The sequence below is a fragment of the Homalodisca vitripennis genome, chromosome 8, assembly GCF_021130785.1.
Source record: "Homalodisca vitripennis isolate AUS2020 chromosome 8, UT_GWSS_2.1, whole genome shotgun sequence".
NCBI lineage: Eukaryota > Metazoa > Arthropoda > Insecta > Hemiptera > Cicadellidae > Homalodisca > Homalodisca vitripennis.
This window is the reverse complement of record NC_060214.1, coordinates 32,905,262-32,931,588: the sequence shown is the minus strand read 5'-3', so window position 1 is coordinate 32,931,588 and position 26,327 is coordinate 32,905,262. Positions and strand designations below refer to the sequence as shown.

At 32.8% G+C, this 26,327-nt stretch overlaps 1 protein-coding gene across 2 annotated transcripts; it reads left to right on the top strand.

Moving 5' to 3' along the window:
* The first annotated feature begins 897 nt into the window (after nucleotides 1-897).
* Nucleotides 898-25,976, top strand: LOC124367518 (TLC domain-containing protein 2-like). Of its 2 annotated transcripts, XR_006922908.1 has the most exons (7): nucleotides 898-1,315; nucleotides 4,956-5,038; nucleotides 8,757-8,839; nucleotides 10,784-10,955; nucleotides 12,995-13,099; nucleotides 18,158-19,211; nucleotides 19,243-25,976. XR_006922908.1 is itself a non-coding variant. In XM_046824400.1 (6 exons), exons 1-6 carry the CDS (start codon nucleotides 1,098-1,100, stop codon nucleotides 18,277-18,279), a joined length of 783 nt encoding a protein of 260 aa, XP_046680356.1. In that variant the 5' UTR covers nucleotides 898-1,097; the 3' UTR covers nucleotides 18,280-25,976. The 2 variants fall into 2 exon arrangements, 1 of the variants encoding a protein (XP_046680356.1); XM_046824400.1 differs by having other exon boundaries at nucleotides 18,158-25,976.
* The last annotated feature ends 351 nt before the right edge of the window (nucleotides 25,977-26,327 follow it).

Sequence of the window (26,327 nt, the reverse complement as noted above, 5' to 3'; positions counted from 1 at the left end):
ATGACGGCGTTTATGGACTACTTTACTCCTACCTCTCCTATGGAGTTGCATTGTAGGGGGTCTGTGCATGTAACAAATGACGCGACCCCATTACAAAATGAGCTATTTAAAATTACAAAAAATGAGCTATTTTTATAACCACTCATTTAAATTTCAGATAGTCTTGCAGAGAAACATTCAAACATTTACAATTGTTGACTCTGCTGGGTTTTTACATTTTAATCTGTATTGTATGATTAAATGTGGTATGATTGTGGCTGGGATGTATAATCGTATGAGACTAGAGTCAGGATAAATTACCGAACTGGGAGCCACATGACCGAACATTAATTTCATCAACAAGTTGTCCAGTTAAATTGCTAAAAGAGAAAAATTGTCACTGCAGCAAAAGCCCTTAACACTCGCCTAAAACTCCTTGTAGAGTCGCAAGCATTTTATAATGTAACCGAGTTTTTGGCATACAACTGGGAAACCAGCCAATCAGGAGATTAACTCCGGATCTTGCGAAACTTGGCTAATGAATGAATATGTATGTATGTGTGCCAAATTGGATGTTAATTTTGAATAGTTATGTAAATGGAAAATATAATAACAGAACGCTTGTTACAAATGTTAACCATGTCTTCACAACAAAACTATTTACTATTGTTATTTTATTAGCATCTATGCGCAAGGAAACTCTTGATTTTGTTTGTTTGTGTATTATGTAATTTTTATAGATTAGAAATAACTTTTATCACAAGATTATTTTTATAATTTCACTGTTACGATTTGCTTCTTACTTTGTGAGATAGACCATTACGTTAATCCAAACATCCAGCTTTATTCATAGGTTCTACCATGTTGACAAAAAAGATAGTGAGTCATCTCACTTGATCACCCGATCCTTGTTTTGTTTGTATCTAGTGTTGTGATTTGTGGATTGTGGAAGGGAAGGGCTGTGGCTGCTGGTTGGGTGTTTACTTGTAATTCAGCGTCTGAATTCATATCGAAATAATAATATTTTTATGTATCGTAGTGTTTTAGTATTTCACTTTTAAGTATAACTGAAAATTTTTACTTAATTTCTTTGTGTTTCCATTATAAGAGCTGTGATAATGTCAGTAATTGAAATGAGCAACATTTTGCCTGGTGTTAATGATGCTTACATAGTTGTAATTTTAAGTATGATTCTATTTTTCTGTAATAACATTTGGATTTTAAAACTTATAGTTCCTACTAGTGCAAGGACTTCACAGCGTCAAGAATGGAAGTGGAGGAATATTGCAAATTCATTGATCCATTCAATGATTACGGGTTGTGGAGCTTGTGTTTGGTAAGTTTAGCAACCTAGCCTAATGGAAACAATTTTTAGAAACCACAACCTAACTTTTACTCTGCATTATGTTAAATTATTGAGAAATAAATCATCAAACCTTTTAGGAGTGTGTAAACTCATACTGAAAATATTTGACATTGAATCAATTTGTCAACATAACTACTACTCAATAAGCAGGTACTCACAAAATTATACCAATGATATTAATGCAATTAATTAAGTCTCTTGTTTTCTCAAAAATATAAGGTAACTGCATTATGCAGTTTATAGGCCTACCTAAGTGATGAAGGCACAAATCACATCATTGTTATAGGGTAAATAAGCGGCCCCCAAAATTGTTTGGTTATTTTTATTGCTACCGTAAGTTAGGCTGTGCAGATAGCAACATAGCCTAGTCTATATGAAAAACATCCCTCTAGGCAGTAGCTATCAGTAAAAATGTTTATATCGAAATTGGCGAACGATAATACTTAATCATAACCATCGATATAATCAATCGATACTAATTAAGTAATTATTTTGAACAATTAACTTAAACAATCTATATCAACAGCTGTAAACACTTTCAAATAATACACGTAAGGTAATATTTTAATTTTACATAAGTAAAATTTGATTATTAAAAATGGCAGTCAATTTTAGAAAACTACAACACATTGGTGTTTTTCATGGCTTCAACATTGGACTCATACCGATAAACGCATTATGTGAAATTAGTGGGAAAGAAACAACTGTAACTGTGAGAGGAGCAAATATGGTCGTCTTCAGTTTTCCTAATTTTGGTTATAATAATTTGTTTGATCACTGTAAATATTAAATTCATATTTTAATTTAAAACATATGATTGTTATTTAGGACTATAGATACTTTTATATCGATTGATAGTCTAGGATTTGAGATGCGAATAGTAGGTATCGATGGTTACATTCTTCGATATAAAAATCCGGGTCCGCTTATCGTACCCTACCCAAATAAAATTCTAAATGGTCTGTCATGAATGCCTCCGACCATTACTGCTTTTATAGGAAACACAATTCGATAAAACACAAATATTGTAAATTTACCTTAGAACCATAATTACTTACTATCTTTTTACCTTAATATTATACTTGTTCTATTTAGCAAACCTAAATAGGCATAGGGTCAAGGCTCTGTAAGTCACAAATAACAAAGTTTTAGACTTTTACAGATAAAACTATTTTTGCTGAGCTATATTCAACTGAACTACATAGAACAACAATCTACTCATACATTGTGCTACAGTGATCCTTATTGTGTCTACGAGTCAGCTTCCATTGGGTGCAGTTCTTTATTGAGCCACCAAAACAACGTTAGAATATCAAATTAAAATTACCATATGATATATCAACAGGGCTAAAATAATCAAACAGAAACCATGACATGTTTTGTTCAAATATCAACGTAGATTTGATATTATTAAAAACATATCATTCACATCTTGCTCATCAAAAATGATAATAGCAATATCTAATGAATTGTAATGAGTATTTATTTTATTTATTTATTTATATAATTGTCACACACGCCTTGTACTAGCACCATGCTTTGGCAAAGACTCGTCAATTATTACAAATTATATTCTGTGCAACTTCAATTTATTTCATATTTTAGTATGATTATCCCAAGGCAGTTCTTATAAATTGATGAAAATTAAGTGTTGGAAAGATGTCATTGCCTTACTGGCAAACAGGATACAAGCATAGAAGTTGTTGAAACAGCTGATTACTAAAACTCAGATGTGGAGCTCAAGTAGTATCTCAATCCAGTACCCATGTTAATATCAGCTGATCAGTTATAAAAACATCCACTAAAGTTTTATAATTTCCTATTAAATATATTTCATCCAAAACTAACCTTTTCTACATAATGACATTAAAGGTCATGAATAATAAACTGTTTCTATGTAAATTGAATTTGGTTTACAATATTATTACGCATTTATATCAAAATTGTAAAAAAAAGTGCTGTATATAAATATTTGTTCAACACTTAACAATTTATTGTAATTTCATTGAATCATTTATTTATTCAATTAATGTTGCATAATTTTACATATAACCACAACACAAAATATAGATTTATAATACAGAACAGGGTCAATCCATATGAAGTGAACAAAACGAATTAAATTGGTTGCATGACCATTTAAAAATATTTTCATCCTTTTATGTGTTTTTATCATACTCACAAAAGGTTTAAATATTATTTTTAAAGAATTTTATCTTTAACCTTTTACGAAGATAAAATTCTTAAATCATTTTTGAACCTCATATAGTAGATATGGTAAAAGCATATAAAAATTAAATAAAAAACAAATGAACAAGTAACCATCATTGGATTACTTTATATGGATTGACATAACTTGTAGGTTATTAAATAATACAGAAAACATAATTGATATAGATACAAATACAATAAAAACAAATAAAGCTAAAAATCAGATTTAATACCAATTTAAATATTACGAAAACAGTAGCAATTATTATAGATGGTCTATCCAAGCGAGTATTCATTGATGGATTTTCTTTGGCAATGTAATATTATTAATTCATTTTGAAATGATTTGAAGTGGTACACGGGTATCCCGTGAGTTACTTTTAAACTCTTTCAGTTCAGTAGTTAATGGTATAGTAGCCTATATTGGAATAGTAATAGTCTATACCAAGATGTTTTAAGGTGAAGGAAATAAATAGAAGAAACAAGTCATCTAATCACATTTGGTGCATTAAAAAACCCTCAGATTAGAATCAATTTATAAAATTAATTTGAAAAAGAACAATAAATATTTTCAAAAACTAAAATATAATCAAGTCTAATCACTACAAAATTTTCCAGCTTGGTTTATGAGCAAACTAAAGGATATTTTCTTTTCTTTAGTAAGCCTTTTATTATTTTATAAATATAAATTTACCTTATTTGTTTTATTATTTAAAGGAATTTTGTAATGAAAAGTGTTGGAACCAACTTATGTGGCAATTTTGGGGGATGGGTGTCCCTTATATATTAATATTAATATTATGTACATACCAATCCTTTTTTGGTCCCTATTTCCTTACAAGGTAAAATATATTTTCCCACATTAGCTCCCTATTTACCCTTATTTTCATTAATGTTGCTGAGTTTTACTTGATGATTTATAACTAATTCATATTGCAAGGTATTGACTTAAGTTTACTCTATTACACAAAGTAGTCACTCACTTATATGAAAATACTAAAATAGAATATAAACCTTTTGTAAACATATGTTTATATAAATTTAAAAGTTTTGTATCTTGGGCCAAACATATTCTATGATAACACTTTTTATATTATGTTCAGTCCAACATTTTTCAGAATTAAACGTTAGTTAAAAAAAAACACTAGTTAGCTGTCAGTTGCACATCTGGGGTTTGGTCGGCTTCAACATAGTACACTAAAGTTTAAAATTGCAATATAAATAGGAGTTTTTCTCAAATTCATAAATTTGTCGATATATAAACTTAAATTTTTTATGCCTCAATACTAATTTATTGTAATATATATGATTATCTGTTAATACTAATTGTGTATAATTTGTATTCAGTGTAGATTTTTCACAAAAAGTCCTCAAGTGACAGAAAATCTGTATGTTTCAGCTTTTATCAGAGTCCAGAGATTCGGAAAGACTTGATTTCGAAATGGACTATTTCAAGTCATTGTTTACTCGCAATATCTACAGGTAAGTTAGAAATTTTATAATCTTGCTTAGTGAAAGTTCTTAACACTCACATAATGGTACTTTTTGTTTTACAAACCATATTTAAAATTGCAAACTGTTCTTTTACTTATATTTTGAAATTTAAAATCTGTCTGTTACCAAATTTAATACCTTTTATCATTCTTTATTTAACCCTTTATAACTGGGGCCACATTCGCTATAAAAATTTCTACTGCAAAAATTGTTTTTCGTATTGTACATTTTTTGGTATATAAACAATCAAACTGAGCTTAAAAACAAAATAACTTAAACAGTTTTTAAAATATTAATCAAAACTTTTATGTCTGTATTTGGTTTAATTTTCACTTTCAATTGTTATTATGTTTTAGTGGAATGATTCTTCGAAGTGCTATCTTCATCTGAAATTGAAAAAATACATACTTTAAATGTTTTTTTTTTTTTTTTTTATAAAAAAGTAAATTTCATTCAAATATAAGATTTTTTTAAATTTTTGGAAAGAAAATTATTTTTCTGCTAACTTTTTCTTAAATGAAGTTTCATTGTTCAGAGCTCAGTGATGCCTGTGTATTTTATAAACTATGTTTGAATCTCATGAGTTTAGAAAAAGAAAAAGCGAAAACAGGTTACACAACAATTAGTATTATCTATATTCTATACAGTTTTGTGGATAGTAAAATAACTTGGTAAATGTGTACAATTTTAGTTGTACATAGTAGTATCAGTTGTTTTGAGGAAATATTTTTTTCAAGTTCTCTTTTGCATATGAAGCTGGAAAAATGTTCAAACATATTTTGATAGGAACCATTTATGTGTGTTTTATTATATAATAAACTAGTAGTAGCTTATATGCATGTTTTATGTGTTTTAATTTTCAATTTATTTGTAAATCAAATCAAATAAAAATTAAACCCAACCTAAAACTGTTTTGATTTTATGGATGTTTTAGTCAAATGTTGCAAAATCACTGAAATAGGCGTGGCATTTTACGGCCAAACACTTTTATCATGCTCCGGCACTAAAAGTGTTAAATAAAAAATATTATTTTGTAACAAGTTATTTCGTGGAAGACAGTTGCTTTATTTCGTTAATTTAGAATAGTTCCTGTACAACTTTCTAAATTAAGATGTGCAAGTGGTATATCATTAAACTTGTTATTTCAATAATGTAAGTAAATAAAACAAATAGCAATTGTTATACTTATATCTTAGGCTTTTGTTTAAGTTTTCAAGTTCACACCACGTCGAATTTTGGTAATAAAATTCAATTGTTGAAATATTTCAGCTCGATTGCGGAGATCTATCTTCAAGTAACTGATGTTAAACTGAAACTGTCAACAACACATTTATGCATCTACAGGCTATACTGCGATTGGCTGTAGATTAATCAATCTATGACTAATATGACCAATAGCAATCGATATTGCTTGTATACAATCAGGCTACCAGCGTTTTTATTATTTGACTTATTTTAAGTTGGTTTCTTTCTTGACTATGTCCATGATTTTGCTTATTATCTTTGGATAATGGTATAGAATTTTTGCAAGTACTCACTAAACCCGTGTAAATATTAAACATTTTGTTTCCCCAATACGGACAGCCACTGAAATTTCATCCACTCCAGACTGACTATGAAAGGAATCAACAGTTGTTTTATTATTAGAATCAACAGTTGTTTTATTATTGAAATCAACAGTTCTTCAATGTCATAGCCAACTTGATTACCATTTTGATATTATGTCTTTTATATATTCTTTTTTCATATCGTATCTGCTTTTTTTCAGTTTTTCCTTGGGTGTAAGGAGATAGGCCAATTTTGAATGTCCTTCATTTTCATTTTGGTCTAATTATGGCACACTTCTAATATTCATAGTTTGTTTCTTAGAGGATTTATTGATGTGTGTAATTATTTATCCATTACCATACTATCTTTTGTAATATACTCTTTGCATTTCAATTATCATGTGTCTGACATGTAGAAGGCATGATTAATTCATGCATTTAATACACCGAGCTTGTAAGCTAAATGATGATGAGATTTTGTAATCAGATATGTATAAGTGTGTTGGTTTCGTACAAACCAAAGTTATATACACTACCATCTATTTTTCATAGATAATCTACTCATACACCATCCTTGAAACGAATCTATAATTTCAGTTTCTTCTACCCTCCTTTTAGTGTGACATTCTCAAATTATTCCATTATATGTCCTCGAAAAAAATCTGAATATCATAAGCTTGAAAGCTTACAAAGGCTTGGCACAATCTTTGTAACCGGAGCATTCAGGAGCAGTCCCTCAGCGACCCTCGAGGTGGCTTTAGGACTTCTACCTCTTGATGTCCATATAAAAGCTGAAGCGCGTAAGTCAGCTTATCGGCTGATGGTTGCTGGCTTGTGGAGGAATGGCGCGTCTAACGCGAGCCATGGCGCCATCACTGAAGCTGTAAACCCAAGCGCTATTCTCGAAATGGTCTCCGACACAATGAGAACGGAGTTCGTATTCAATAAGCCATTCTCTGTTGACTTCTACTCCAGAGATGAGTGGAAATCGCAAGATAACATCCCAACAATAAGAAAGAGCTTTGTCTGGTACACGGATGGCTCGCTTATTAAGGGTAGAACTGGATATGGAGTGTTTAGTCAATCCCCTAGAACTGCCCTTAGCGGCAGTTTGGGTCGGAACTGCTCCATATTTCAAGCCGAAATCTATGGTATCCTAGCCTGTGCCAACCTAGGCCTCACCAGAAGGTACCAGGGAATAAACATCTGTATAATGTCAGACAGTCAGGCAGCTCTTAAAGCTCTTGACTCCAACAGCATTTCATCCAGGCTTGTGTGGGAGTGCTTTAACACTCTCTGCAAGCTTGGATCACGCAACTGTGTGCGTCTTGGTTGGGTACCGGGCCACACAGGCATAGGTGGCAACGAATGCGCCGACAGGCTTGCCAAAAGCGGAGCAAGCATGCCATACACCGGTCCAGAACCGAGTTGTGGTATAAGCAAGTCAGCCGCTTACCAAAGTATAAACAAATGGTCCAGGAAGACACACCGCTTGCGGTGGCAGAGTCACCAAGGACAAGCACTCGGCAAAAGACTGCTTGCCGATTCTAGCTCCGGATTCACCAGATGGCTGATGGGGCTGGGCAGGGATCGGGTTAAGCAAGTGATTGCTTTGATCACTGGACACGGCCACTTCAGGAAACACCTAAACACTCTAGGTTTACGAAATGAGGACTCGGAGTGTAGACTCTGCAATAAGTCTGAAGAGACTGCAAAACACATAATACTGGACTGTGAGAGACTGGGAGCAAGGAGAAGGGCTCTTTTCGGTGATAAACAACCAGGCGACGAACCAGATGCTAGTATCGGGGAAAAGCTTCTTAGCCTAATAAAGGGCACGAAGATAGGCTTACCCCTCTAACATCAAAGGGGCACACAATAAGCTCAGGTTGACGTGTGAGGATCTATGAATCCACCCCAATATCCCAAAGGAAAAAAAAAAAAAAAAAAAAAAAAAAAAAAAAAAAAAATTATATCACACAACAATATTTCATGTGAAAACTTTACCAGTAGCCTAATGTTTTGTATTGACTATAATATTTTTTCTGTACTACTTAAATGCCTACTTAAATATTTTAAGAGTATATCAGTATCAATGTTCTTATGATGTATTTTTATAAGTGCAGTGTTCGTGTTATTATATTTATTTGATTTTTCAGGTTACTTTATATATGACATGTTTGACATGCTTCTCAACGACCCTAAGTCAAAAACCTTTGAACTTCTAGTACATCATATGCTGGTAAATTCACAATTTTTTACTGACAAAGTTTTAAATTTATAAAATAGGCAATAGATTTTTACAAAATAATGTAAAAACGAATGGTCATTTCTTAAAGGTAGTTTCTGTTGTAGATTATATTTAATTATATTATAATTGCCATTCAACTGAACCAATTTAGCAACTTAGAATTTGGAAAGTGTATTTGATTAATATCAGTTTTATAATTCAAGTACAATGAATACACTTCTAATATTAAATTACTCCCACAAAAATAGTGTGAAATTTTCAGTTTGTTTTTAAGAGTCTTTGATAGAGTTGTAAGAGTCTGTCAGGCCCAGTTATTTTTGGCCTGTATTAATTGCCAAATCAGTGTCCATCATCAGTCTGCCACAACAATCTTTTATACAGATAATTCTGTATTTTTAAATACAAAAAAAGCACTGAGAGACTGAACATCATAACACAAAATATTGTGTTGGATGCTTCAAGCTGGTTTAATGCAATGATTGCCATTTAAATTAATGTAGAATTGAAAATGTTTTGTTTCTTTAAGAAAATCTGTAAATTAAAAATCTCAAAGCAATCTCTGAAATAACAATAAAAATTGGGAATCTTTATTTATAACAATTTGAATTAGGATGCTCATATTAGTTATTTTTCAACTACGTTATCGTGAGTAATTTATCTTATCAGATAGCTTACATTCTGTGTTCATACAAAGTATGTGAGAACTGATATAATACTGTTTTCAATATATTTTTTTATTGCTGTTATAAAATATATGCAATATATTCATCATCACAATCAAGGCAGTACAGTAATCTGAAAATAGTAACAACTACATAACTTTATGTGGTCTAAAAATTGTGGCCCAAAAATTAATTCCCATTGTATTCCGGTAGATTTACCAACATATTTATAACAAATTTCTTACAATTATTTGGATCAAAGTATTTCCATATGATTTGGTAACATTGTATGATTTGAATGCCCATCTCTACAAAGCTATTTTTTGTGGACTGATAATACAGTGATTAACTGTAAGTTTACAACGGTTTCTGGTAAAATTACTTTGTATAGAACTATTAGTGAAACAGTTAAATCTTGTAAGTTATTTTGAACATGCATTAATACATCGAGCAGAAAGGAAGAAGGTACATTCAGCACTTCCAGCTGTCTGAACTGCTAAACAACAGTACACATGACCTATAGGCTTACAATGTAAGTAATGTAAAAAAAATTGGGTTGACTCAAAATGTATTTATATACATATCAAAATTAAATGTACAGATAATTTGTTAAAACGATAAAACATACAAATATTGGGCCTAAAATTTACTGTCAAAGGACTAAAAGGACAGAATGACTGGAGTGTTGGAGGGGGGTGTGTGGAAATGATTATGGTGCTCGTGAGAAGTACCATCGAATGTAGTCAAAAGATGCACTTTGTTTGAATCTGGAAGAAAAATAAAACCTTTTCACTCATAATTATTGGAAAGTATGTGATTAAAAGACACATAATTTCAATGTTTGTGCAACAGTTACCGTTATACTATTGTGAAAAAAAGTATAACGGTAAAAGTAAAGTATACTATTGTATTTAATTAACTTAAAATGTAATTCGTGGGAGGCTACATCAATGGCATGGAGATTAAGTCTAAACTTGAATATGAATATGAATATGAATACCCAGAAACTCTTTCTGGGTATTCATATCAATGACATTATAAAGATTAATTTTTTCATTATAATGAATATAATAATTAATCATAACCTATAATTAATCACTGAGAATGTCAGAAATGATACAAATATACAAGATCCGAATTAATGTACTCATAATAGCCTGCATTCTGGCTACTTTTGTTTTTATACATGGATCCAAATGTTCATCCTTCATTTTCTGTAGGCCTGATAAGTTTTTTTTTTAAGACAACTAAATAACGTGTCTGTGTGAATTAGGTTATAAGCTGCTTCACCACTGCCATTACTACGTACAACTATGAAGGCTACGCTATAATGGCCTTGTTAGTGGAAGTTAACAGCGTGTTCCTTCACATCCGACAGTTGATGATCATTCAGAACTGGAATCGTAAGACCCTTTCCTACCGCCTCAACAGCTCTCTAAATCTTGGTAAGTTTGGGGGTACTGGTGATTATATGTGAGGCTTTTATAAACCGAATGAAGCCCTTAAATATAGCGGTTTAATACCATGCAATCACTGCTCAGTGTTCATGTGATCTGCGTTTGAACTGGGGTACTATCTCGAGGGATGTTTTTCTTTTTTCGCCTTCTGGGGTCTTTTTTTTGGGTGGTGCAGGATTACCACTGAAGCCCGCACTGATGGCCAGAGGCATTTCTGATCTGTACTTCCCGACTTTAAGTCACGTGCCAGATTGTACAACGTAATCTGACATTGGAAAAGTTAAACGATTTGAGACGTGAAATGTGTTTAGAAAAGTACCAATTGGAAATGCTCTTGGCCATCAGTGTGCGATTCATTTTCATAGTTATGGTGGTAAAAAGAAAAGCATTCCTCGATATAGTACCTAAATTCAAGCTCAGATCACATGATTGTTCTTAAATGTTAACATAACATTTTTATTTATAATAAATACATATGTATTTGCCTACTTATATAACCTAAGAACAAATTGATAGGCACAGGGTGGCCTCCAAATAATATTAGAGTACCTGATATATTTGTATTTTCAAACCCTTTATGTATGAATACTAACACCAGATCAAATATTGAAAAAGTTATGAAAATTTGTAAAAAATTAATTAGATAAAATATAATGATTAGCAAGAATAAAATCTATTATATTTCTAAAGATAATGATTGATAAAACATGTAATCATCTGATTTTAATTTTAAATTGTGCAATGTCCGACAATACTATAAAGTAATAAATAAAACAGAAAAATTATCATCATTAATCAGCTTAATTACTAGTGTCTTACATGCAATACAAATATATACAATCAACATTAATACAGCTGAGAAGCAAGGGAAACAATAGTTGCAATAGTCAGTGTAAAAACGGAGGAATGTGTATGGGAAAAATAGTGGTGAAGGATATAAATATTATCAATATTCGATCATACAAGGAGATACAACAAACTTCATAAAAATATAATTTCAACTATTAAGTTAAGATTATCAAAACGATAAATAACAACTTTTTAGAGGTGATGCAGCCATTGTATGGCAATTAGAAATTCTCAAATCCACAACTAGTAGCAAAATAGCATAAATTTACAGAAATAGAGCAAAATGCAAAAAACACAAAAGTGTACTGGTGGCACCCAGTCAATTATATAAATGTTAAAAACTTTTATATAATTACATTAAAAATGTTTACAAAATTCAATACTTTCAATACTTAGCTCCATTTTCTGATACAGTGATTCCTATAATATTTATTATATAAAAAAATGACGGGCGATTAAAGGTTTAATATTTATCTAATTTCAACAGCTGCTGTTTTGTAGTTTGTTATGCGGCGTTATGTAGTTTGTTATGCGGCGTTATGTTTAATCTTAAATACTTTAAAAATAATATGCATATTGACATAGGCTTGTATTTACAATTTTCATCAGCCCCACAAGCTGTCCTCTCAATCTAGGAATAGGATGGTTATTGCATCAAAAAGTAGTTAAGATAGCCGTACAACATTGTGAAAAGTTTGTAATTGTTATCTACTAAGTTTAAAAAAAATATTTAGGCATTCCCAGCCATTTTTTTCTACTGTGTTTACTCATTACTGTAATATCTTCATGAGTGCATAGTCTAGTTCCATTATTAAATTGGTGCATAAAATTAGTGCACCAATGGTGCAAGTTAAAAATAGTTAATCTTAGTTATGTAAAACATGTTAAGTTTTTATCATTTAGGGCTTATCTCACAATACAGTAAAGTAGGTATAAGAGTGGGTAGTTTTTGTAGTGTATTAATGTATATTTTTAATTTTATACCTTTTTGTATTGATACAATAATTAAATCAATACCACTTTATCTGATAGATATCAAATTAACAAAAATGGGTTATTAATTTCAATTTTTAAGTTTTAAGCTGGTTTTAACTATAATGTAGGTATTATAACATGCATTACCAGGCCAACACGGTGAATACTTTAATTTAATTTCTTTAAATAGTTTAATTTCACAGGTACTTTTGTTGTATTCCGTATCCTCACCATGGGATGGATGACTCGTTGGTTGATCCAGCATCGTTACGATCTGACTCCATTTGCATTCAACCTCGCAGGCATATGTAAGTTCTACAGTTACAGTTATATGTTGAACGTTTTTATAATTTTTCAGAAGTTGGTATTAACTGAACGTTTAAAGTAATGATCAGTGCAAATTTGACAACATAGAAGACTCGAGAACATTGTTCCCCTACTTTCCGTCTGCAATAATTAATAAACGTCAAAGAAAAATATACAGGTCACTCTGGGCCAGTTTGGACATGAAAAAGCAAACTCTATGTAAGTGTAGATCAAGAGACCCTTTAACCCGGGATCACTCGCGCGTTAGATAAATTCTAACGGTTTTAAACATTTTTAAGTACAACATTGGTAATTATCTATGTACACCATTATAAAATCTTCTTTGCCTTTGTGGGACTTTTCCGATTAAGAGTTGGTACCACTGTGAGGGTAAGCGGTGGTGGGGGGGGTCACAATAGGAAGTGAAAGTGGGGGGTGCACGCCTGTCAGTGTGAATCTAACACGCAGCGGGCGCGTAACTGCCGTTGTTAAATTTTTTTCTAACGACGCGAGTGTTTGCACAATTGTTGTATTCGAACTATGGTGATTTTTAGTGTTCACTTATTGTTATATTGATAGTTTAGTTCTGTGGACTTTGAAATTATGGAAGGTGTACGTGAATTTCGAATTCTGGCTTGGCTGGAAGAAGAGAATGACATAAGTGAACAGGACGATGAACTGCCACCAGAGGTGTTATCGGACACAGATTTGGAGCCAGAATATCAACCTCCGAGCACTGATTCTGAGCACTCAGGGGAAGAACTAGCCCAAGAGTTGCACCCTAATTCTGAGCAGTCGGGCGAAGAACTAGTCCAAGAGTTGCTGCCTGAAGACCAGCGTGTTCAACAAGTAGGTCTACCCCTAAGAAATCCAAATTTAAATGCTAGTGTTTACACTGGTAAAGATAGATTTACTACTTGGTATGTACACAAACCAGTGTCAATGAGTACTAAGACACCTAGAGAAAACATTGTAACTAGGTTGCCTGGAGTGAAAAATGTAACCAAAGGCTTGAATAATGCTGTAGATTGCTGGGGATTTTATTTCCCTGATAATTTGATTGAAGAAATAGTGCTCTATACAAACCAACATCATACAGTTTATGAGCCAGTCATATAGCCGTGGAGTGAGAGATATTTCCCAAACAGACATCATTGAGATGAAAGCATTTTTTGGCGTTCTCTACATGGCGGGAGTGAAGAAAGGGAATCATATCAATATAGATGAGCTGTGGAAAAGATGATGGCACCACCCCAGAATTTTTTTCAGCCGTAATTTCAAAAAGGCGGTTCCAAATAATAGTTCAAGCCTTAAGATTTGATGACAAAACTACCAGGGTTGCTCGAAAAGCAGAGGACAATTTAGCCCCAATTCGTAAAGTTTTTGAGACATTTGTTCAAAAATGTACAGATGCATACACTATAAGCGAGTATGCAACGGTAGACGAGATGCTGGAGGCTTTTCGGGGTAGTTGCAAATTTAGGGTTTATATACCAAATCATCATCATCATCATCATCATCGTTAGACGTTTCCGTTCTCACGGGTCGTCGTACACAGCCTCCTCCACTTTAGTCTATCGTTTCCATGTCTCCTCTTCATCCACCTGTATTTTCTGTAGTCCCCTTCTCTCTATGTCTTTCCACACTTGGTCCTCCCATCTTCCTCTCGGTCTTCCTCTTGTGTCTTCTTCCTCCTTCCTCCTTCTCCAGTGCTATTCTAGGCATTCTGTTATCTCCCATCCTCTTCACATGCCCCATCCACTGTATTCTTCTTCCTTCCATGTCTCTTGCAGTGAAACTACCTTCAATCTTTCTCTGGTTATTTCGTTCCTTATTCTATCTCTTCTTGTAGTCTTCTCTATCCCTCTTAAAAAATCTCATTTCTGCAGCTTGCAATCTGCTTAAAATCATTTTTAGTCCACGTCCACGTCTCTGCTCCATATAATAAAATTGGTTGGAAATAAGATTTATACATCAATACTTTTGATTCTTTCCCAATGTTCCAACTCCACACAATCTTCTTTACCATATTGAAAAACTTCCACTCTTCCATATTCTGTTTCCTATCTCTTCTCTTATTGTGCCCCTATCTGTTATGATACTTCCTAAATAACAGAATTCCTTCACCTTTTCAAGTCTTTTTCCTTCAACTAACACGTCTTTGTTATTTCCATCCCTTCTCTCTACTTTCATTACTTTACATTTTTGTATGTTCATCTCTAAACCATATTTCTTCGCCACTTTTGCCCATTTGTTTAACTCTCGTTCTAACTCTTCTTCCCTATTTTCCCATATCATTTATGTCATCCGCATATGCTATTGTCTTAAGTTCTTCTGCTCCTCTGTTTCCTTGTACTTCTAGAATAATTTCATCCATTATAATATTGAAAAGGAAAGGTGACAATATGCTTCCCCTGCCTTACTCCTCTCTCTGTTTTAAAAGTATCTGTATATTTTTTCTTCAATTCTTACCCTGTTTTTACATATGCCGTACAGGTTCTTTATTCTTTCTTTCTACTATTCCCTCACGCAATCCTCTCTTTCTCATACTCTCCCATATCCTTTCTCTCAGTACCTTATCATATGCCTTCTGTAGGTCTATAAACGCTACCATTGTATCTTTTCCGTATTCCCACCTCTTTTCTAACACTTGTCTCATCACAAAAATAGCATCCACCGTTGACCTACCTTTCCTAAAACCACATTGCTCCTCTCTTCCTGTTTTCTTCCAGTACTGGTCTAATATATACCAAATAAACCTGCTAAATATGGCATCAAAGTGTACGCACTTTGTGATGCCAGAACATTTTACACAGCAAAGCTAGAGGTTTATTTGGCAAACGCAACCTCATGGACCGTTTTTTTTGTACCAAATGATGCTCATAGTGTTGTAATGCGCCTTATAGAGCCCATTGACAGAACAGGCGCGGAATGTCACTATGGATAATTTCTTTACCAGTGTACCGTTAGCCAACAACTTGTTTATGAATCATAGATTGACCATAGTCGGCACTATAAGAAAAAACAAACCTCAACTTCCAACAGAGCTAACATCCATTGAAGGGCGTCCAATAGGTAGTTCAGTTTTTTGCATTTGGGAAACCACCCAACAAATGTCTTCTGGGCATCATATGTGCCAAAAAAGGGTAAAAATGTGCTTATGCTTTCAACAATGCACAAAAGACGATACAATTGATGAAACCAGCAGCAAGCCTGAAGTTAATTACCTTTTATAATTACACTAAAGGAGGCGTTGATGTTGTGGATCGACTCAAAAGTGAGTACAATGTCTCTCGAATAAGCAACAGGTGGCCGTTGACACTATTCTTCGCTTTGTTGAATATAGGGAGGAATAAACTCTCAAAATTATATACAAAGCAAATACACAGGAGAACTTAACAAGACGTTTCTACCTGACTCCAGCTCGCCAGGTCTCTAGCGATGCCACACCTTGAAAGGAGAGTCTCCCTAACCAACCTTTCTATTGGACTTAGGCAAAAGATCCAGCGAGTGGGCCAATTTCCACCGCCGCCGCCACCACCTAGACAGAACCAAGACAACACTAAACGGCGCTGTGCCTTTTGTCCCTTGCGGAAGAACCGGTTTACCCAACACCAGTGTCACGTCCTGTACGTCTGCCATCTGCAAGGAGCACACTGCAAGGACAACACTTACTTGCCAGCAATGCAGGGAAAGGGAAGACAACATGGAATAGGGAACATATATTCTTTAACAATGTAAAATAGGAATAATTTAAAATTGTATAGAATATGTATTTTTATTAGTTAAATAAGCATTATATTTAAACATTTTTAAAATAGTAAAGTGCCTATTTAATTGCTTCAAAATAGTTTGTTTCAATATATATCAGATTTAGAACAAATATACTGCGTTTTTATTTTGAAAAAAACCCACAATATCATTTGTTAAAAAAAAATCTAAACGCGCGAGTGATGACGTGATTTTGAAGGGCGCGAGTGATCCGGGTTAAAGGAACTGGACTATCTTTTTTACAGTAATGTTTCTGTAGATGTATTAAGAAATTTGAGGTGCAAACTTGAGGATTTTAACAACAACATATTTGTAACAGATGGATTTTATACAATTCTACCTGATGCAATCACTCTTGTGACAGAATATTTATTTATTTTTTATGTTGTGTCACATAACAAAAATTGTGTGTACAGTAATTAATTACCTAAGTAATTAATTACCTTATGGTAGATGACATGTCAATTTGTTGATTCCCATCAATGTGAACTCCTAAAAAGTTGTAGTTTTTGTTACGTCAAATGTTGCATCAAGGAAGATGTCAGATTTAGAACTATTGCTATAATTAGGGTGAAAAATGACTGTCCTGAGTTTGTCCAGTGTTGAGTAAAAGACCATTTGCTTTGAACTAATTATTCATTTCTAAGAAATCCTGAATAATATTGGGAAAATAATAAGGGCCAGTAGTAAAGGTTAAACAACAGATCGTCAGGTGCTAAGCCGATGCAATTAACATTCATGTAAACAGAAAGTGTATGGAGTTGAAACTAAGCGGCTGTTGGAGTGTGCTCAAAATAAACTTCAAAGAGATAAAAGCACAAACAGAGGTGGAGGTCAGTTAGATGCGAGTAACTTCTAAACTGAACTATTGGCATATGTTCAAACTGTGTGGTTCGACAGTTTACACATTAAGTTTACAAAAAAGCTGTCTCATGCTCTCATAATAATGGTGTACAAATTCAGGAAAATTAAAGTAAATTTAATTTAGATATCTAAATGTTAGTACTTAAAGGTTGTGTGGTTTTTAATGACATCAGTATTATCAAGGATATTATAAGTTTTTAGGATTGATCACCTTAGCCCTAAAATCCTTTATGGTACTAGACTTCCACCATGGCAATGGAAGATGGAAAATGTGTGTCCTCCAGTCATTTTAAAAGTTCTATACAATTTTTAAATGTGTGTGTGTGTGTGTGTGTGTATACTAACTTTCCTGAATTTATTTATTAATATATTAATAATACAACAGCACCAAACAGTTGTGACGTTTCTGAATGTGATGTTGACAGCTCTGGCCGTGATAATGGTGATGAATATTGTTTTGCTGCTGAGGGTGCTGAAGTCTGACTACCAACAGCGGCCGACCCAGCACAACCCAGACCTCCAGGTGCTGCACACCAAGGCTAGTTAAGCCCCACCACTCTCGCCGTGATCTCGCAGAGTTCCGAGTACGGGTTCAGCAAGTGAATCTCGTTTCGGAAACTCTCTAAAACACTGTAGTCCTAGTGATTTAGAAAAAAGGCGTTGCACAATATTGGCCTTCCTTGTAATTTAATGGTGCAAACTCACTAGTGTTTTAAGCGTTCAATACCTTATTGGTAAATTTGACACTACGATCATCTAGAATAGATACACAATCGTATTTTTGCATATTAGAATAGTGATCACGGGCGTGATAGCCTCAGCCACCGATAGTTTTGTTTCACCCCTATTGTGTGTCGAGGCCTGATGAGATTTGTAGATATTTCTAAAATTAAATCTCGCAATAAAGATTTTTTACAAAAACTGACACAAAAATGTTATAGTATTACTAGACGTCAAGAGCAAATTTGTAGGAATATTTTTTAAGTGATCCAATAGATGATTGGATTAGTTTGTATTCATTTTAGAGTTGTCCTTAGAACGTTTGCTTGTTTGTTTATAACATTAGAGCCGAGTAAATGTTTTGTTGTTCATAAATAATACAAAGTGATTGATGACTAACAACTGTTATGTGACGAAGTGTTGCTTTCACCACTGTATATAGTATATAAAGTTGTTGCTTTTTATGTGAAATCAGTAAACCAATATAGTATTTATTTATTTGCCAAACAGCTTTAAGTTCTCTTTTTGGCTTACTAAAACTAAATACACAGCTAATCTATTAAGTTGGTCTGACAACAACAATAAACATCATAATTTCATTTATTGTTGACTCATTTATACAGTTAATGATAAAGCAGTGAAGAGTGTGATGAGAATTCTGGGTTTCTAAAGTATTAATGTGCTTATGAATGTATCCATGAACCAGTATTAATATTTAAAATGGAAAATATAATTTAAAGCATAAGCCCAACTTTGGATGTATCAAATGCTAAGCTATATGCAATTGGAGTATAGTTTATGTCTTCAAAATTAATAAACACACCCTTCTCATTAATAGAATCCTGAAAGAAAACGTAGAACTAACTAATTGAACCAAACTTTCAATTAGAGATAAATTACTGCCATAAATTTACACTCGTTTTCATATTTGCCAATTGTTGATTTTTCTGCGTTTTTATCAGTAGATTTGAGATTAGAAGTATATTAGGAGGTAGGTGTTGGGATATTTACTCTAAGAAAAACCAGTGTACACTGCCTCCTAATTTACCACTTAGTACAAATATTTGTTGTGTGCAATTAAAAATTGTAATAATGCAATTATCAATACTGAGGAATTAGGATTCCAAGCTGTCTTTTCAGTTCTTTTTCTTTTTTTTCAAAAGCTGTGAAAGGAACCATATAAAAAAGTAAGTAGTAGAAACTGAGTAAGCTATTTTTTATTTTATTTGCATTATAAATTAAAACGGGTGCATTTGCCTGTTGACTCTGTCAGAACGGTTGAGTTCCCTTTACATAATTAATAATTGTCCTCATACATTTTTGCACTATCAGTGACATTTACATTCTAAGTATTTTTAAGGTAGGTTAATTAATTTGCAAGTGTCTAAACAAATGTGAAATCTAAAAGTGTCTCTTACCAAGTGTTAAGACAATTGGCCTTCTAGATTTTAGAAGAGACCTCCCTCGAGATTTATTATGTTTTGCTCTCTTGCAACATGTTTTGTTCAATCATAGTTAGTTCATGATTCTCATTATCATCATATATATTACCTGCAGGTGAAAATGCTCATTTCTTGTTTGCTGTAGGAAATGAAGACAGATGTGTGATACTACACAAACAAAATTATTGCTAGTTACATTATTTGATAAACACGTCCCACCTATTTATAGAGGCTAAGTGAAACTGATAATTTCACAAGTTGATTATGTTTTCGATCTTTAATGAAATAACATTGATTTGTGTTTAACTTTTTATTTTCTATCCATATTTACCCTTGTCAACCAAGGAAAAAGGTGTTTTCTTGTGTATGCACTGTGGCAAATCAAAAATCAATATGGGATGTCATTATTCCTAGGTGAAGATTGGATGGACAGAATGAACAGATGCAATTTTGATAATACGCACACTAGGCTGGAATGAGCATACGAAATACACACACTTTCATAAAGCAGGGACTGTGGGAGCTGAGCTTTGTGGTTAATCGTGTATATTTGCTTTGACCACTTTTTAGAAAAGATCTTTTGTTGTTAAGAAATATTGTATTTTGAAAACACTATTTTTATATAAGTTCAGCTCCATTTCATCTTCCACTAAATGCAGCATCTGAAATATGACACTGTCACAGACAACATTTATGACTCTTCTCCTTTATCTCTTTGTAATTTCTGTGTACTTTTTAACTAAAACTAAAGACTGTTGAAATCTTTGAACAATAAAAAATAACAATAAACATTATCGTCCATAAATGCTTGAAGTTTATCATCTCTGTTATTGAGACATAGGTACTACAGTAGGGACCACCAGAAAGTGCAGTTGAGGGAGGAGCCTATTTGGCACGTGACCTTGGAGTAGCCAACGAGGACTGAACAACGTTGCCAAATTTGTCCCCTGCTGCACCGTGCCAGGCGGCAGTTGATGAGTTGTCGCACAAGCCTGTCCATTCTATTGGTCACAGCCAAGTGCATTCTTTCATGACCCCTACTGTAGTTGTCCAGTGCTGTCCATCCAGTCCAAGTACATTAGGTCCTATTATATTAATTTTTTTATTGCTATGACGCCTGCACGCTAGGCCTAAAAGTTCATCAATTTAGAAATAAAAAACCCAGTGAAAAATTAAAATCAGCATAAATATGTGTATTGTAAGTACTATTGGATATGCAAGAGTATTACATACTCCTATCTACAAATTTGGCAAATTTCTAAATTTATGTGCTGTAAATAAATGTTATTTCTGATTTAACTACAGTAGTAAAAATATTATAGGTTTTTGATTTGATTAACGCAAATCATATACATCAGATGATTTGATGTGAATGCAAAAATAACAAAACACTAGTTTACACAATCAAAATTGCATGCTTTATGTTTGTTTTTGATGAGGATTAGGGTACTAGGAATAAATGTTGTGGAATTAAGCACAATTAAGCTGATCATGCACAAGAGTTCAAATCAAATGTAAATGACAAATTGTATAAACTATAGAGTTACAGAAGCTCCTATTTATGAGTTGTATTTTTTAATGTAACAAATTATTTTTATTTAGCAGCAATATATTTGTTCAATACCAAAGAATTTTTACATTGAAAATAACTAGATATTTGTATATTTTATAGAAAACTATTAGTATTTTATTTTATTTGTTAAATACGAGATGAGTTTAGATATAAATTTTATATGCCTATTAGAGGTTAAAATTGTTTGTTGTAAGAGTACAATTTTATGCTTAATTAAATGCTATAAATATTTCCTTTAAGTGAAATTAATTATTTTTTTGCTTTGCTTTAAATCCTTTTGTTATTTAAATAACAATCTGCTATATTCGGATTGCATAAAAGTAGACATTTCAGGCTATTCATCTCACAGGTGTTTGAAAACTGGAAAGAAATTATTGTTTGTTCAATTAACATAATACATTATCACAAAATCTGCACATTTCACTCAATAGCCTAAAACAAGAGGATTTTAATGTCTACTTTTGTGAACTTATGTACACACTGGTGTATTAAACTCCAGAACTGCTGAAATTGAATAAGATGTTTCAGAGATTATACAAGTTTTTAGATAAAAATGTTTTAAGTGTAGTTTATTGATAAAGAGAAGCTGTAGTAAGATTTAAGTAAGTAACAAAATATCCATAGGTGGAACGACCATGTTGCATATTCATATTGATAGACTGGCAAATTAAAAAAAAACTATAAAAATCAGAAAACTATCAGTGAGACCACTAGAAAATTGTGTGTACGAATGTATATATATATATATATATATATATATATATTTTAAGAAGAGGTCTATCCTCTTTAAGCCTTATTCTTCTTGTCCTCATGGGCCATTGGCCTGTGCAATCAGGCAGAATAAGGAGAAGAGTTGATACAGTATAAGGTTGATGGTACTGATAAAAAGTGCTACAATAGCAGACAAGATTTGAACCTGCGCTATCTCTAAATCAGATCCAAAGTCTGACGTCATAGACCGCTCGGCCATCGGCACTCCTAAGATGTATGAAAATAAAATCAGGTCTGTTATAAAAGCTGGTAAATCCTTTGGACATTTTGTATTGTTAAACACATACAACGTTTTGAGATCTTCAATCTGATCTTTTACTCATGTAACAAACCTGACATTTAAATTACGAACTAGGTTTAAGTGAACACATTATATGAGGATGAGTCTTATTTAAGCAGACTTTAAAATTTACTTTCCTTAGTGGAGTGTCAAGGTCAATGTGCTAGAAGTTTGGAGAAAGCCTGCAAGAGGTTACATTCTTTGTTTTGCATAATTTTATAAAGTATTTAACTAACAAATATGTTAATCCTGTTAAAATTTTGACTTGGAGGCGCTTTGGCACACTGTGCTTGCCAATTTTACCCATTGGGAAAATGTTACAAGCTATGTTTTTTTACGTAACACAAAGCCAATAAAAAGGTTCTGTACAACATCAACACAACGAGGAATCCGTCATAGCAGTCTGCGTTTATGTTGTTGACAGAAAGTACTTAAGAGTAATAACAGGTGATAACAAATAAAGCTTATTTTGGGAGGACTGCTCATACTGCAAATTATGTACTATTAGTCCTAGTGAAATTGGACAAAACTGAAATTTTAGAAATTGAAATTGAAAAAATCATCACAAATTTTTTATTTAAAAGAAAAAAGTTATAGTTTGTTTATCATACAATCCTACTTTGCATTTTTAACCGGGTACGTGTAACGTCTGTCTGTTAGTGGAGTTACAGTCTAAAAACTAATGTGATATTTGAAAGGAAAATATTTTATAAAAGAGGTTTGAAAATTCAAAAGCTGAATTCATGGATTTTTGCCATTGTGCCTAGACAAGTGTACACATGCATTGTCTTGAACAGCACTTCTTTGCCAAATGCGGCTGTTTTTGTTTCAAATCAATGTTGAATCTTTTCAAAAGTTCTGAATAATATTCGCAGGTGATCGTTTTACCCTTCTCAAGGTAATCAATGTGAATGACACCCCGTGCACCTAAAAAAACTGCGACCATGACCTTGTTGACTGACAGACTCACATTGGCTTTCTTTGGTCCACATTTACCCCGAGCAACTGTTTTGATTGTCCCTTGTCTCTGGCATGTTGTGATGGATCCACGTTTCATCCACAGTTACAAATCGGCGCCAAAACTCATCTGGATTACCACTGAACATCGATAAACACTCTTTTGAAGTGGTCACATGGTTGTGTTTATGGTGGAGTGTGAGTAATCGTAGCAGTTACTTTAAAGTTACTGCGCGGGAAATTCAAAAAGTCACTGACTTATCAAACTGTCCTCATATCAAGGTTCCACTTTATTTACATTTAGAAGGATAGAGGCAAACATATTCTGATATTGAACACTTTTCTGTCGCTAAGACTTTTCATCTAAATTAAGTAAGTGGTGAACTTTATTACAGGTATAAGAAGATAAAACGGTTTGGAATATTGAAATTCTGTCTGTGGTGTAGATTTATAATACTACTTATCTTATATTAGTATTCATGTATTATTATTGTTATTTTATGTTTCCTATTTATACATATTTAGTTAATGTTGTGTTCAGTAAAGTTTTGTATGACAAATATTTACCTTCTGTATTCATTTCTATATGTATTAATTTTATACATTCATTGTGTTAACACAGTAAATAGAAATAACTTGTTTCTCAAATGTGCAAAAGTTGAAACTGCTTTATCTACTTTTTAGAACAGCGTTATGCTATTGTCTTGGGTGTTGTCATTTTTGCTATTCTTAAAATTTGTACTTTCTTCTTAAATATTCGTGAACACGATCAAACCCTCATTTTTATTTTTAGATAAGGTGAAAAAGATTGGAAAGTCAATTTACTAGGGGCGGTTAATTTTTTTTCTCTAAAAGTTGTTATATGTATTTCCTATTAATGAAAAATCAGCCGATCACAACAAAAATGTTTCAGAAGAAATATTCTTTAACAAATGTTACTACATTCCCAAGAAAAATGTTGGCATTCACATTGTCAGTTTATTTTAAGCAGGATCCCTATTCCTTTCATGCCACATCTTGATCAAATACATTTGTGAACTGTGATGCTCCAAATTTGTTGACAGATTTTTAAAGTAAATACAAAAAATTATTGTATATTTTATGTTTTAAAAGTTAGAATCGTCCAGTTTTTCACATTAGAGATTTAAAATTATTCAGTATTTCAAAAGTTTGAGTAAACCAAGTTTCACTGTAAAGCATGGCTGCATATTCCGTGTCGGAGCAAATCACAACTTCAAACCAACCTTTTTATAACTTTTGAAGTAAAGAAAGGAATGTTACTTGGCACTCAGCCTAAACAAAGTCATCACTCCTTTCAAATAATTAATGATCCATGTCGTAGTGTGCTATTTGTTGTGCTCTCGATAAATCAATCTCTCAACCAATCAATTGTATTTGTGCTCACAATAATAATCACTCAAATAATCTGTATTCTACGAGGCACGTCCAGAAAGTAAATGTACTGGTACTCTCACAGCTGTAGAGAATACTTTTTTGACATGTTGGCAACACTGCGGCGTAGCTAGAATCCTCCCCTTCAAAATGAGACCAATCCGAGGTTAGTGTGTTAAAAACTCTTGACGCAGTAGCATCTCTCGCGAAAAATGTCAATCGTATTTCTCGCCTAGTGCGAAATTCGCGCCGTCACTACGCGGCAGTGTTGCCAACATGTCGAAAAAGTATTCCCTACAGCTGTGAGAGTACCAGTACACTTACTTTCTGGACGTGCCTCGTATTTGAGTGTTTTATCTTGGTGCTCTCTATTAAGCATTAGTGCTTCCATCAGACTTTTTCACAATACGTTTGTACTCTGTGTTGTCTACGTATTGTGGTTCTATTTCAAGAAACTACCTCCTACTATATATAATGGTTTGCTCCATTTTGAAGAAGCTCATGTTTGTTGGAACCTCACAATCAATGAACCTTAAATAAAAAAATAACTTTGTGAATTGAACACGTAAAAAAATACTAACTTTGTGAATTGAATACGTAAAAAAATACTATAGGTAGTGAATACCATACGTAATTACATTCCACTTGGACAAGAGGCTGTGCATTGATTTTTATAACATGAAATTTTAATTGGATTAGGTCACTAGATTATTAAAATGTTTTTGTTTCAAATTAAAGAAAAATTTATAAATCGGATACAAATACTAACCTTCCACTTCAGAATAAATTTACGTTTTCTCTGTGTTGAATTTCTGTAATCCTGTTTGTTCACAAAATAAGATGTTGTTGTCCTTACATTTATAATTATAGGTTGTGAACCAATAAGAATAGTTTCAATCCTTATGTAATTAATTTAATTATTTTTGTATAAACAAACCCCATTAAAAAGCTTGTCCGTAACCACTGTGTGAACATGTTTGTAGTGCCATAGTATAGTAACCTCTCGCCAAGTGCCCTCGTCATGTTAAGCTGTGATAACAAGCACTTAGCTGCATTCTGTACTATACAAGTTCTTTTTATTTCCATCAGTAAAGTTCTTTTTCCACCTGTGTTGTCTTTTATTAACACTTCCTCCTCATTTGTAGATAGATCTTACAAATCGTAGTGTGAGCAGTGTTCAGTGTAGATCAAGTGGGAAAAACATCAATTTTGGGTTTGAAAAATATTTTTTTACGTTTCGTTTGATAATTTCCCTGAATACAGAGAAAGTAGAAAAAAGCTTTTTGATCACTCCACACGAAATTACAGACATTTAAAGTTGAGAATTTCTAATCAAGACCAAATTAAAACAGCTAAAGATAAAATTTTGAATTTTTAAAGCTTTAGGGAGTGACTTTTTTAAAATTTATTACTGAAGGTAATTATACTTTTTAATTAAATATATTCTAGCACACATGGCT